Source organism: Glandiceps talaboti, chromosome 3 (genome assembly GCF_964340395.1).
Source record: "Glandiceps talaboti chromosome 3, keGlaTala1.1, whole genome shotgun sequence".
NCBI lineage: Eukaryota > Metazoa > Hemichordata > Enteropneusta > Spengelidae > Glandiceps > Glandiceps talaboti.
Genome location: NC_135551.1, coordinates 18,937,633 through 18,952,466, shown reverse-complemented (window position 1 = coordinate 18,952,466; position 14,834 = coordinate 18,937,633). Strand labels below are relative to the sequence as shown.

The following is a 14,834-nucleotide window of genomic DNA, read 5'->3' as shown; positions in this document are numbered from 1 at the left end:
GTAGCCATATATACATGTCATAAACTGCAGAGTAAGGACCAGCAGGTTCCCATAAGGACCAACAACTTCTGCTACCTGTCGGTCTTTATGTATGACCAACAGCCTTTAATTAAACACACTGGTTCAGTAAGGTCATTAGACCCATACAATCGACTAAGGTGGCTCTTTGCTATACAAGTCTACATTTTTGAGACTCGGTGTGTTTCACATTATAACACAAGCCACAACATCTTATATTGTATATTTCTTTATTACATAACAATAGTATAAAATTACATATTACTGGTTACACAGCGGAAATGTTGCTTTGCGATACAAATGAATGACAAGTATATTGCTTACTTCATTGGAATCATTCTACTTATAGAATATCAAACTTACATTTGGCCCACATCACTCTATATATTGTTTTTAAAAAATCAGCAATCAGTTACAATAAAGTATCCCATGATATTTCGGTTTCTAGATATACATTTAACTTTGACTAATGGTCCCTCTAAGATTGTAGAAATAAATTTATGAGGTCCTGCTAGGATTGCATGAAATAATTCAAGACGTCCCCAGGTTTGTGAAATATGACATCATGAAGGTATGACTTCATGAGGGCCCTCTAGGATGATGTAAAATAATATCACAGGGTCACTTGGTTTGTGAAATATGACATCATGCGGTCCCATCAGATTGGGTATGACTTCATGAGGGCCCTCTAGGATGATGTAAAATAATATCACAGGATCCCTAAGTTTGTGTAAAATGACATCATGAGGTTCCGCTATTTGGTAGGACACAGAACTTGCCTGTGTGTAAAATGACTTTATGTGGTCCCTGTAGGTTTATGTGAAATAACTCTACGAGCACCCCAGGTTTGTCACATGACATCATGAGGTCCCTCTAAGATTGAGTAAACTGACTTTATGAAGGCCCTCTAGGATTATGTAAAATAATATCTAGGGGTCCCTAAGGTTTGTAAAATGACATCATGAGGTCCACCTAATACATGCATTACATTAAATCATATAAGGTTCCTCTAGGATCATCATGTATTATAACATCAGGAGGTCCACCTGCACTCTTGTAAAATAACATCTTCAGTAAAATATTAAAAGTCCAAGGAATCATCATGCACAAATTTACATGGAGTTTATCACATGATGTTATTGACATGATCTTATTGAAACCCAATAGCACCACTACTACATCCCCAGGCTTACTCTTGGCAATTTCATACAATCTGTTTGCCTATTGTACTTATTGATGCATTCAAGAAAAACTGAGAAAAAAACCCATACAAAATCATTACAATCAGTTCTCCTTTTGCCCAAAAATGTGGTTGAAGAAGAAAGAGTATTAGTGGCAATCACAATCTGTCTGAATTGAAGTTTTTATGAAGTGATGTAAACAAATGTATGTACAACAGTATACAAACAAATGCATATTTACGTAGATATATGCAAAATACATAACAAGTATGCAAATTTATGCACATCACTATCCAAATGTATGTATATTTATGTAGATATATGCAAACCAGATATATGGTAAGTATGCAAAATATATGCAAATTATCACATAAATATATGCATATGCATGCAACTATATGTAAAGTACATGACTTTGCATGCAAATCTTTACAGTCATTTGCCAAGAATGGTTCATTTACAGGATAAACATTTTTCTGAAGCAAAAATGTTGCAGACCAATTTCCTGGAAGAATGGCTTGAAAAACTTTTAAGTGAAAAATGTGAGTGTAATATGCCATAACAGTAAAAAATATCACAAAAATAAATTCAAACTTAAACTGTCAAGAACTTTGATAAAACTGTAAGTTGCTATGGCAATTGTCTGACAATGCAAGTGGCAAGAAATACCCAAAAGTGACATTTACACACATGGGCTTGGATTCTCTAAGGAGCTCGAAGGAAATTTCCAGTCAGACTTATTTCTGACTTTAATACACTTGTATTGATTACTGCTATCAACTTAAAGGAAAAGTCCAGTCAGACTTATTTCTGTCTTTAGAATACTTGTATTGATTACTGATATTAATTACTTAGATATGATTTTGAGTGATAAAATAGCACCTTGGTAACTTATTCAACTTTGAAATCTTGTACAGAAGCTTTACTGCACTTTACACGTATTCAGCCATTTGGAACATTTCTTGCAAGGATATATGGGAAAACCTTTGCTGATGTCATTAAAGCTTCCTTAATCTCTGTCTCAAGAAATACAGAGTGTCGAGAGAAAGAGATTTTATCACCAAAAATAATAAATCCAAGTGTACTTAAGGCATAAATAAGCCTGACTGAACTCATCTTTAAGGCAGAATGCACCTCTGAGGTAAATTTTTTGTAATAATTAAGTTCAAAGTTCTTCCACTTTCACCAATATTTGCCATATGGAAGCTTCTTCCTGGTCCTTTTCAATAATACAAGAAATTTGGGGCTTATCGCCTTGTTTTCAAGGAAATCAACAGTCTTTTAGTTTTCCACAGAGTTAAACAGTATTCGGCGGCCATATTGGATTCTAAAATGACCAAATTTTGATAACATTTTGTTCTCTTTTTCAAAAATTTGTACGGTGACACCTGATTTTTTTCCTTTTGACTTTAATTGAGAATAGGTTGGCATTTTCTTGAAGAAAGTGACAGCAAAAGTTTAAATAGTTTATTTCCAAGGTGCATTCTACATTAAACATTTCTTCTTGCTGTTTCAGATATGTACTGTTAACAGAACACCGTGCCACGTGAGTATGTGGTATGTGCACTCGTGCTTGCAGTGTTTTCTGTTAGTACACTCCACTTGCACTCACATGTCAATAGGGTTCTGTCATAATCTTTGACAGTCAAATAATCATAAGATATTAATTTCGACATCCATCTCGAGCTCATTTGTATTAATTTATGTTAATTATATGCATGAACATTGCTTAGTGTAATGATGACGACTCATTTATCAATGCAGAATATTCATTGGACTTGCATAATATTGTTGTGCATTGCTTCATTGCATTTACATCGATAATTTATCATTTCATTTCACATAATAACATTTTGGTTACTAAAGTTGCAGTGATTTCACACGTAGGGATCACATGATTTGGCAAAATGAGGGTGAAATTTGTTTACACCTACTTATCGTGTAGTAATGCCTGAAGCTGTAAAGGCGCAATAAAGTAGTGGTAACACATATTCTGATTACTGGAAGTCACTAATTAAACAGTACATTGAGAACAACGCTAGCCTGTTTACAGATCTAGTGGTACTCCGTTTAGCCTGTTTACAGATCTAGTGGTACGCCGTTTAGCCTGTTTATGGTAATAGTGGTACTCCATTTAGCCTGTTAACGGATATAGTGGTATATCCGTTTATGTCATATGCCATAGTTGGTATACGATTTGCAAAAAGCTTGTATTTTATAAACACACCCCAAAAGCCATTTATAACAGAATCGAAATTTACATAATTACATGTAAGTTGTATGTAAATGATCGCACTGCACATGTGCGCTGCACACAAAGTTCGCTATGCCACCTGTGATCCATTTCCCTCCAAACACATGGTTGTTTCTCTTTCTGTCACCACATTGGCCAGGAACCAGTCAGGTAAAAAAGAATTTTTTAGTGATGCATCAGGTATATCAAGACAATGACCTGCATTATGTGTTTGTTGATGTTAACTTGTGCATTCATTACAATAGCACAGTCATATGGGACATCCTGCTAACCAACAACCTGATTGGGCACAGAAATTTTCAAATCGTAACACCAGCTATGACAAGCGTGAAATATGAGATACAAATGTAGTACCACTAGTGCTGTAAACTGGCTATTCTAGTGGAATACATGTTATAAACTGAACACCACTAGCGCTGTCAACAGGCTAGAACAACCCAGAAATTAGTGGTAATTTCATTCATGTCTGTTGTATTAAGGCTACTACACGCAACTATTCTGGCCCTAACAGTGCTCCAAATGACCAAACCATATCTGTTATCTCTCTATATAATTGGAATGTGGCATATTGGTTTGTATTCACAACAAAATACTGTCTCTCTTTGCTCATTTTTCAAAAGAAGCAAAGATACTGGTCAAAGGACTATAACTAGTTAAGAAAATATAAGTAAATAAACAAAATCGCTTAATAAACAAAATTGCTTAAGCATATTTCCTGACATGACTCATAGTCATATTACTGTAACAAAAATATGTTCTTAAAAAAAACGCAAAAAGGAATTCTCTTTCCAAAATATAAAAAAATAAGCTTCATAGTTGAGAACAGGAAATACATCCAACTTTTGTGAAAAATTACTGTTTGGTCCCCCTTTAGTTATTAAGTTGACATGAGCCAACTGCCATGTTTCTGAATGGCTAAAGTCCTTGGGCAAGATTTGAACCACGATTATGCCTCAGTCAATCCAGGCCTATAATTGGGGACCTGGTAAGATAGAGGTTACAATGTGAATGCTTTAATCATATGCGCTTATAGAGGCTGCAATGGATTGTATGCTACCCAAGGAGTTGAGGAAGTAAAGGGCTGTTGTGTTGCTCTAGATCTGTGTCAGGGGTAATATTTGTAAAGCGCTTTGAGCACAGAGTGGGAAAGTGCTACCGGTATATAAAAACCAACATTATTATTATTTACTATTATAATAGGGGTGTATGCACAGCCCTTATACAATAAAATTTCGAGAAAACTTCTAGTATCTGTAATCTAATTTGTGAATACTGGGAAAACTAGTCAGATAATCACATAGTTGTAAACAACAGGCTTGTTTACAGCATGGTCCAAGACACATCGCTATTTTTTTGTCATGCTAGCTTATAAAATGTCCTCTGGGTTGTAAGAATGGAAAACTAGGATTTAGGAAATGTATGTGTAAAGTTTAGTGGTTGACGTGGTGGTTGTATATATTTCATGGCCAGGGGTGAGCACGGTGCAGGGATTTTGACACTGGAAGTTACACAATATTTGGAAGTTACATCGTATTAATATTTCATGAACTTTGTATGACCCTGACGTAGTGTGTCAGGTGTCATTCATGAATAAATTTAAATCAAATTAAAAACATGCCATAAAACAGTTGTGTTCCTAATTGCCATGACATCTCTCCCAGAACAAAGCTTTACATTTTATTAGCTTCTAAAGCAAGCTAAGACAACAAATATATCTTTTCGTGTGCCTTCAGAAATGCATGGATATGGTTTGTGTTTTTGAAATGACACTGTTATAATTATCTTGTAATTCAAACTGAGCATGCCCAGATGCAAAGGATTATGGGATTATTTGTAGTTTGAGTACTACCAAATCTGGGGAAATTGTCTAGGTAACCAGACTATCACACTAGACTATTTGCAATGTGACAATTTGTTCACAACTGTGTTTATCAATGGAATGACAGTTTTTCCCACAATGCACCATTCAATATGGCTGTTTGCAAGTGACTAAAACTTGCATTGGAGTATTTCAGGTTTCCAACTTCACTCTTGTAAACTTAGTTACTATCATCAACAATGTGACAATTTGTTTACCACTGTGTTTATCAATGGAATAATACGATTTCCCATAATGCATCATTCAATATGGTGGCTCTAAAATTGTCTGGGTGAACCAAGGCTACCGTGTTTACAGTGATGTGTTTATCAATGGAATGAGCTTTTCCCACAATGCATCATTCAATATGGTGGGTTTGAAAATGGCCTACTAAGGCTTGCATTGGAGTGTATTTCAGGTTTCTCTTCAGCCACATACCCTTAGTTACCATTATTGTTATACAAAAACACACTATTGCTAAAGTTCTGTCATCCTTCCCACTTTCAGGGAACACAGTTTCTATTTCATAAGTTACATAATGTGTAGTTTTATCAAATAATACAAGTCTTGATGCAAATTCGACTTCTTGTCGGAAGGATTATCAAGAACATGTTTCCTCTTTTCAAATAGTCTGTTGATTAACAGGCTTTGCCTAGTTTACTAATAAATGTCTGACTAATGCTCTATTTTGATTACAATAAACATACTTTGGTTTCATTTCATACACGAGCAAATAACTATAAACAAACAAACAAACAAGGTCAATTTCAAGCACTATTTCAGTGACAATGACACAAAACTTATCTAACGAATGCTCTCTTCTGAGCATTGAATTTATGGAATTATTCCTGCACACTTAAAGTTTAAAAATGTACAAAATTGCAAATTTTGTTTAAAATCTGGATAGGAGCCATGAATGTCACCAACAATGAGCACCTTCTGAAGGTTTGCCCTTACAAATACATGTATAACTTATCCTTCTAGGGTCTCACCTTCTTAATAAAGCGTGCCCGCTGGTGACTTCTATTTTCCATGGAGTTTAATTTAGCTTGCTAATGACACTCCAGTTGACAAATTTTTGCAGTCATAGTAATAAGCCACTATACATAATCATTTAAATATTTTACCTTTCCAGTGAATAGCGCCCTCTGTAGTTTTAGTTTAGTTTGCTAGCTGTTGGTGTTCTCTGGTGGTTTAAACTTGCAGGCATAGTCATAAGCTGCAATCAATCTCATTTGAATATTACTGAGAAATCAAATTCTTTGTAAAATGCTAGTTTGGAGTTTTTATAATATATCAGAAATGTACAATGTCCCCTTTTAGGTTCAACCTCTGGGACATACAAAGTGCTCCCATACTGTAACACTAGAGTGCGCTGTTCATTTGGAAAGGTTTATTTAGCTAAACTCATTCATGACTGTCACACTTTTAATCTGTCTCAACTAAACTTTGCCATCAACTAACTGTACCTGTAACATATTTCTGCCTGTGAAGGTTAAACAACTGATACATGCTCCTCAATCATGAACTCTCATAACTCAAGGGGTGGGTAATAATTTCATGTCAGCAGACGACAATGAAATGTATACTTATTCTATACATTTATCTTACAGACAGTCAGCTTTCTCTTTGATTGTCTTTGCTAAAGACAATAACACTTCTTCCTTTATCTGCTCCTCAGCACCATAACAATTTGCTAGCACCCCAGCTAGATAAGGTGAAAACTTCTTGACCTGTTCCTTGGTGACTCCGATCCAGATGGGAAAGATCGGAATACCGAGTTGTAGGTACGAACCAAGCTCTTCCTTGGACCAATACCCACTGTTGACTACTTTCTCTGAGATGATGAAAATTAGAATCTTGCTCTTGATAAGGATATGAGTCAACTTATCTCTCACTTCAGGGGATGGTGATGAGTTGCGGTTGTCCAGGTAGACGCCGCATTTTTGAGATTTCAGAGCAGTCACCAATGGCTGGGCGTAAGAGTTGTTGTCGGGATCAGCAAACGACACGTATGCGTCATAGTCTTAAAATTAAATAGAAGAGAAACAACATTACATTATACCATGCATCAGCCAAGTTGAACAAAAAAATATGGAATATATACTTTGGTCATTCTACGTCTTAACAACGCATGTCTATGTCACAACAACACGTGTCTACATCACTGGTTCTGGTGTGTTCAAAATATGAGTCCAAATGTTCAAAATTGCCATTACCTTCCCCGATTTTTCATTGATATTACTGGCGCTGGTAGAATTATGTTATTCTCCAACATTTTTCTTCATTCTGCCGTAAAATACTCGTGACCTAAGGGTTGTCACTACTTGTCTAGCGACTCATAGTGACAAAGGCCCCTTAGGTCACACATATTTTCCTTGGCTAAACGAAGAAAATTATTGGGGAAATACCTTACCATATCTTAAATCAATTCAGTCAGATACCATTAACAGGTAAATGGTTACCTGTACTGCAAACTGCAGTCTCTGTAAGGTCAATTAGTCAATCACCATATTGTGATGCCATATTGACTTTTGATAGTTATTCTCATTTCATTCCAATAAAACATCGATTATCCGCCCATCAATCATCCAAATTGTTTGCTCACTCAATTCGAACTCACTAAGTGTCCCCTGACAAAACCATATATGTGAAGTTTCGTGAATGGCGATCGAAAGATGAATGAGAACGAGTTATGTTGCACTTTGTTTTACATTCATGACTCAGTGACTAAATGAAGTACAACCCATAACACCAAAGTAAAACATTTTCTGTATGTACCACTGTATGTTTATAGCATCCATATCAAGTGTAGAAGTATACTGTTTCATTTGCCAATTGACCACATTAGAAAGGCCACATGCTAGGCTTGTAAATAAACCAATTGAAACAGTATACTTTTACACTTGATGTGAATGCTATAAACGATTGTAACACACAGAGAAAGTGCTTTACTTCAGTGTTACTCATCGTAACTTTACTGTGGGCTGCAATGGCAAGCTATTTTGTCCTTCGTTTGCCTTGTTCTCTTTTCTTTCTGTAAGTTGGGAAGGGATTCTGAAATGGTGAGAATGACACGATGTATGCTTCTTCTTTTTTTTTTAAATCTATCATTCTTGGTCTAATACCAGGAGAATATTGTTATTTGCTTTGAGCACTGCTTGGGTAATCACTATATACAAGCCTTCATAGAAGACTCAGTCCCTAACTAGTTTGTTCTATAGCAAAGTTTTGTGCAAATTTATGTGACCTTGAAAATGAACGTATGGTCACAAGACTTCCTGTATAGTAAACTTACCCCTTACCTCTTGGAAACATCTGGAATCGGCCGTTAGAGGCTATGAAAAAACAACACATTATCATTATCACTATATCTAAATGTATGTGTTTACCTGGGGTTTCTGATGGGCGTCTTGTTGGTGGTAAAGGTTCCTCCTTGGTCTTCTCTTCACCTACTAAAGTTAAGAATACATCAATCTGATTAAAATCTGATGCGGTGAAAGCAGCTAGATGTCTTTTTTACCTCTATTGCCATCGTTTTTTGTTGTTTGTTTTTTCTGGGTGATAGTCGCCTTTTGCGATGTTCATGGCCTGCTACAGATAGCATTGCAAAAGTGCAAATACTCCGAGTATGCTGTACTTACTGTATGTGTCATAGGGTTCTGGTCATATCACTTGCACTGGTGCATGTACATACTAGCATCAGTTGCACTGCATTGCAATGCTGAAAATACTATTGCATACCTGTATGCAAAAAGTACACAATCATTCCTTGTACAAGAATGTGTGATTGCATCCTATGATTTTAATTTTAACAGAAAACCTACTTCTGATTTTGGTTTTGAACAAATATCCATGTATGTATGTATGTATGTATGTATGTATGTATGTATGTATGTATGTATGTATGTATGCATGTATGTATGTATGTATGTATGTATGTAATAATAACAGAACCTCATGGTGCGTGAGAGCCAGTTTGGATATTCAAGGATATTTGCACTCATGCCCAGTACTTGTGGTGTTGTCTGCTGCACTTTCACTCAGACAGTCACAGAAACACTACAAACACCCCACCTGATTTCATGCGTCCTGGGGTTCTGTAATAGTATACTGTAAACATTGTCAACTCACATTTCAATGCTCCACAATACTGCTGTAGTTCCATTGCCAAATCTACTCTCTCAGACTTTGTCAGTAAATCAACTAGAAATTCAACATCATTTTTAGCCCAGTTTCCTTTCCCCTTCAAGCGTGGAAACAGATCTCCAGCATTTGACATGTTTTCTAGTTCATCTTCTGGTAAGATTCTGTCACCTTTGCACAATTTCTTCATCTTTCCAAGATCATCTAGAAAAAAGAAAAAACGTGTAACAGGTTTTAAATTGTACACCTGCGAATATCAATGATACAAATAATCATTCAATAAACTGTTTTAACTTTTGTCAAAATGGCAAATCACTTTTGGCACATGTTTTCTCATTAATTCAATGTCTAGTATTGGTAATATGAAGGTTGCTAAAACCTTCAAAGTCATGTAATATTGCTCAAAATGGCTTCCAATACATGTACTTCCAATACATGGTGTGTAGTATTCTCCCAAGAACATATTGCAAGGATGGTATTAATTTGCATAATAATTTACATATAAATATTTGCATAATGGCTTGCGTAATGGTTTGCATATATGCATGTCTCCAACATTGAAACAAACAAATGTATTCCAATGTGTTTATATTTGACATATACACACATGGACATTGGGATCAGCTGGAGTCGGCTATGAAAATGGATATATTTATTGAAATTTTTAGAATTTATGGTAAAATATTTGAGTGTATTTGGCTGCTATCGAACAATTACTCACTGGCAATTCTTCCATTCATTGTACCTCAATAATATTGGGTGACATCAACAATTTGATTTGACAAAATTGTGTTCAGGAGAAGCCTAGTTAGGGGTTTACAAAATAAAAAATTCACACTCCATGGGAGGGAGACCCCCCCCCCCCACCACACACACACACACACACAGCCACTTTGCTCCGACAATAGTTTTACGTCAATAATTACTACAACGCTAAAATTTTCTACATCCCTGACAGTACATGTAAAAAAATCAAACATTCTCCTTAAACAAAGTAACATGGGTATTGAACAATCTGGTTATCTTTATTTGCCTTTTTGATAACAGAGACATTACATTTCTAAACACTTCACTTAATGTCAACATATTATCACTAATATCATAAATCACTGACAACCATAGCATTTCGAATATTTCTAATCATATTGGGGGGGGGGGGGGGTTGCAAAGTTTCTAAAGATGAACAGCTACTCGGTTAGTAGAAAGAAAGAACAAATAATTTTAAATCTTTGAACACTGAAACCAACAGGAAAATACTGGTAGTATACAATTTCATAAACTCCTTCTCCTCTATGTCACCTGCGATTCTGTTTGATTTTTATACCTCTTCTGATTATAATCTCTAGCATGTGTTGTTTACTAACTGCTATTTTGTTCTTTCTATCTAGTCCATTCACATACTTATTTGATTTTGTTTATTGAATAAGAGAAGGGGAGGGGGAGGGGGAAGGGGAGGTTCAATAAATGAGTACAAAAATGGTGTGGATCTTTGACTAGATTCTAGTTTTGTAACTCAGCGGGATTTTTAAACAAGTTTGTTCAAAAACAGTAATTCGAATATTTCACTAGTTTGTCTCAGAGTCACACCACAGCAGGATGCTTTTTCAAAAAGTTTACAGGCAACACTGCAAGTTGGAGTGGATTCATATACATTATGCCTTACCCTCCAAAATCAGACTTTTCCTTACTCAGCATTGACTAATAAATCCCACCAAAAACAGTACAAATGTTGTGAAAGCACAACAAACATTTCAAATAGGTACAACGCTGAGATCCTGCTGAAATCCCAATACTTTTACTTTAGCCATTTTTTGGCGGGATTTAGTTAATTTGGAACTGTCAGTAGGTCTTGCGGGAACAGTAGTCAATGCTCAAAAACTATTTTTTTTTTAAATAATGCTACAATACTGTATTGCAGTAGTGGAAGAGGAACACTTAGCAATTATACTACCATTACCATGCATCTATGAGAAAAGACTCTATACATTGTGGAGCACAATTCAGATAGAACAAAGGGAGTATCGTTGCTAGTTATTTTTATACAATAGACAAGGACCTTCCTTTTCTGCATTTATAACAAGTGTTAAAATCACTGTGCAATAGTTAGCACAAGACAGAATAGACAGTGGAAATTGTCTGAACAATGTATCAAAGTTTGACAATGATGTAGATGATTATATAAACTTACAATTCAGTCAAACATACAGTCCATTCAAAGGGGGGGGGGGGCACTAGGAACTATAAAAGGGGGACACTAAAAACTAGTTCCAATTCTAGGTTCGTGTCTGGGGACACAAAATCCTAGTTCCACCCCCACCCCCTCTCTCTCTCTCACACACACACACACACACACACACACACACACACACACACACACACACACACATACACACACACATATACCCACACATGCTGCAGAAGCTTTTGCCATGGCATTACAAAAACAGTATGCCCTCTAATGATATCCAAATTTTGTTGTTGTTGTGAGTCAAAATGAGAAAAAACTGGGATTTCTTGTGAGTCACCACATAGTAAGAGATAGGGGAACACCAATTTATGGTGCGTCACTAGAACCGTACGTCAGTGGCGCATTACATTGGCTTAGAGGGCACACTGCATGACAAACTGGTGACCAGGTCACTAGCTATTTGTTGTTTATGTTTCAACTAGTGTCTATAGTACACATTTGCACTTCTGTTCGTCTTACAGAATTACCTGATAACAGCCGAAGACATCCATTAGCAATAAATATCAAACAATAGTGACAAACATGTAAATCTCTGCATATACTATTCCTCCTGTACCCTGTTACTCTCATAGTGATTTGCTTGTACCATACTCCCTCTATTGTAAGCCTAGAATCCAGCTGAATGGGGATTTTCAATTTTGACTTCCTGGTGATGGGGATAATAATGAATTCAAAACCCCCATTCGCATGGATTGCAGGCTATCTATTGTAGGGGCACTGGCATAGAACCACATATGTTTCCTTGTCTGTGGTAGAACAGCAGCCCATCCTGTGACAAGGGATGTGACCTCAACATCTTTAACTCTGCCCACACTGCCTTGGGCTAAAATGAGACGTCCCCAAATAAATGACACATCCATGCAAACTGCTGCTTTGACTATTATTACACTATTGGTTCATTTCTATTTTTTCTGGTTCTGATTGTTCTAGAACACTTAAACCCCCTACCCCAAACCACTATCAATGAATCCAAAGGTACTGGAAATATTCACTTTGATACCGTGTTCTTCAATTTCTCTTGTTGACAATAATAAGCCACGATTTTGTGAGTGTGCACGTAGTACTCTTGTCCGAATCGTGATATTTATAATAAACATATTTATGATTTTCGATTTTTAAAAAAAATGAATTTTCTTTTAGTGGGCAAGAGAAAAACACACGTTAGAGTGAGTGAACTGTGTATTTGTAAACAGGTAATATGGTACCGTTCCCCGGAATCGGAAGTTTGGGACCATATTAAACCTATTTGCATGTCAACTTTACACACGCCCGTTTATTTCATGATGCCATGGCGGATAAGGAAAAAAAACTGCCATGCCCTTATTTCTTACTTTCAGGTAATCCGATACACTTTACGACACAAGAATTACGTCGTCATCTGTTCACAAACCCCCATCGTACCAAGGACACAACAGGCGGGAGTGACCTCTCTTCCGAAAAGGGGTCATGTAGCATCGCGTCGGGTTGATGTCTCGCTGAGTTTGGGGACAGCGATTCACTACGCCATGTCTCTCTTTTCATAAAGAAATCACGCCATCTGTACCTACCTGTAGAAACATTGGAGGCCAGGGAATTCATAATGAAATCATCGACAGGGTCACCGTCAGTTTCTGAAGCCATGGTAGATCTGATTTGACGGGGATTAAAACGAAGGAAAGTCACGGGTCCGAAAGAAAGCCACTGGAAGTGGAAGAGAGTGTAGGTTTGTTTTAAGGTCACTAAAGGTCAAACCACGCCTAAGCACAGGAAGATTTTGACGAGTAAGACCCTCTAAGTTGTTAGTATTTATGTTACAACACATCCGTCCTGGCTAGCTAGCTCTGAGAGCAAAGACTGAACGCGGTAATCCACAAACGTGACGGTACGGTGTGATGTCTTATGTGCAGAATACCGTATCGCCACTCTTCTTTAATACGGTATGCTGTTGTGTTTTGTCGAAAAGTTATGTAGAAAATCCCCTTTCACGTATTATCAGAACTAAAGCTGTGCCTACACATATTGCTACGTAAAAACTGATAATCCGAACTGGTTACACTATCATCTTTCAAACTAGTACTGGTTGCTACGTGGGAGGAAAGTTACTGCCCACGTCTATATGAAATCTGATTTTTTTGGTTAGGATACAGAGCGATATGTGGTACATTTGTACAATTGACAATGTCAAGTCAAGAATAGGCTAACCTTAATGATGGAAACATAACAAGTTACGTGGTGGGAGTGCTTCGTCAAAGTTATTTTTTCAAACGTGATGAAATTATTACATTATTTATGATGTTATTATATATATATATATATATATATATATATATATATATATAGTGTAGAGTGTCTGATGATCGCAATATGCGTGAAACTCCGAGTTACACCCAAGAAAGAGTTCCAGTACTACCAAAACTATTACGCTCTGCCACTGCGGTATAGAGCACTGTCTTAGCAGATTGATACTCACCGAGTTATATATATATATATATATATATATATATATATATATATATATATATATATATATATATATATATATATATATATATATATATATATATATATATATATATATATGATATTATATTCCTTACCTAGTTACCTCACTGAAATGTTCAATCTTTCCAACCAAATTCATCTTCATAATACAAGACAGGCCAGTACTGGTAGCATATACATCCCTACAGTTAAAACTGAATATGGGAAACGGGTATTTCACTATAGTGGTGCTGTTCTATGGAACAATCTACCCCTATCCATAAGATCAGCTCCGAACTCATCGATATTAAAAGAGATCTTGGGAATGTAGTCTGGCAATGTGAGTGGATATCTTTTAAAGTACACTGTGCATCTGTAACGTTTTGTCCTGGTTTGTCCCTTTTTGTTTTTTGTTTTGTTTTTCTGTGTACGTAATCTTGGAACAGGTTCCATTGGGAGAACAGTGCTAATGCACTGAAATGGTGTCTGTACTGTATATGAAAGATTAATACATACATACATACATACATACATACATACATACATACATACATACATACATACATACATACATACATACATACATACATACATACATACATACATACATACATACATACATACATACATACATACATACATACATACATACATACATACATACATACA

At 36.1% G+C, this 14,834-nt stretch overlaps 1 protein-coding gene across 1 annotated transcript; it reads right to left on the bottom strand.

Moving 5' to 3' along the window:
* Nucleotides 1-286: 286 nt before the first annotated feature.
* Nucleotides 287-13,401, bottom strand: LOC144432549 (NAD(+) hydrolase PdTIR-like). The gene is made up of 4 exons (XM_078120786.1): nt 13,253-13,401; nt 9,446-9,661; nt 8,704-8,766; nt 287-7,337 (listed from the first exon to the last, which is right to left on the bottom strand). The coding sequence occupies exons 1-4, from the start codon at nt 13,323-13,325 to the stop codon at nt 6,919-6,921; spliced, it is 771 nt and encodes a 256-aa protein (XP_077976912.1). The 5' UTR covers nt 13,326-13,401; the 3' UTR covers nt 287-6,918.
* Between the last annotated feature and the right edge of the window lie 1,433 nt (nt 13,402-14,834).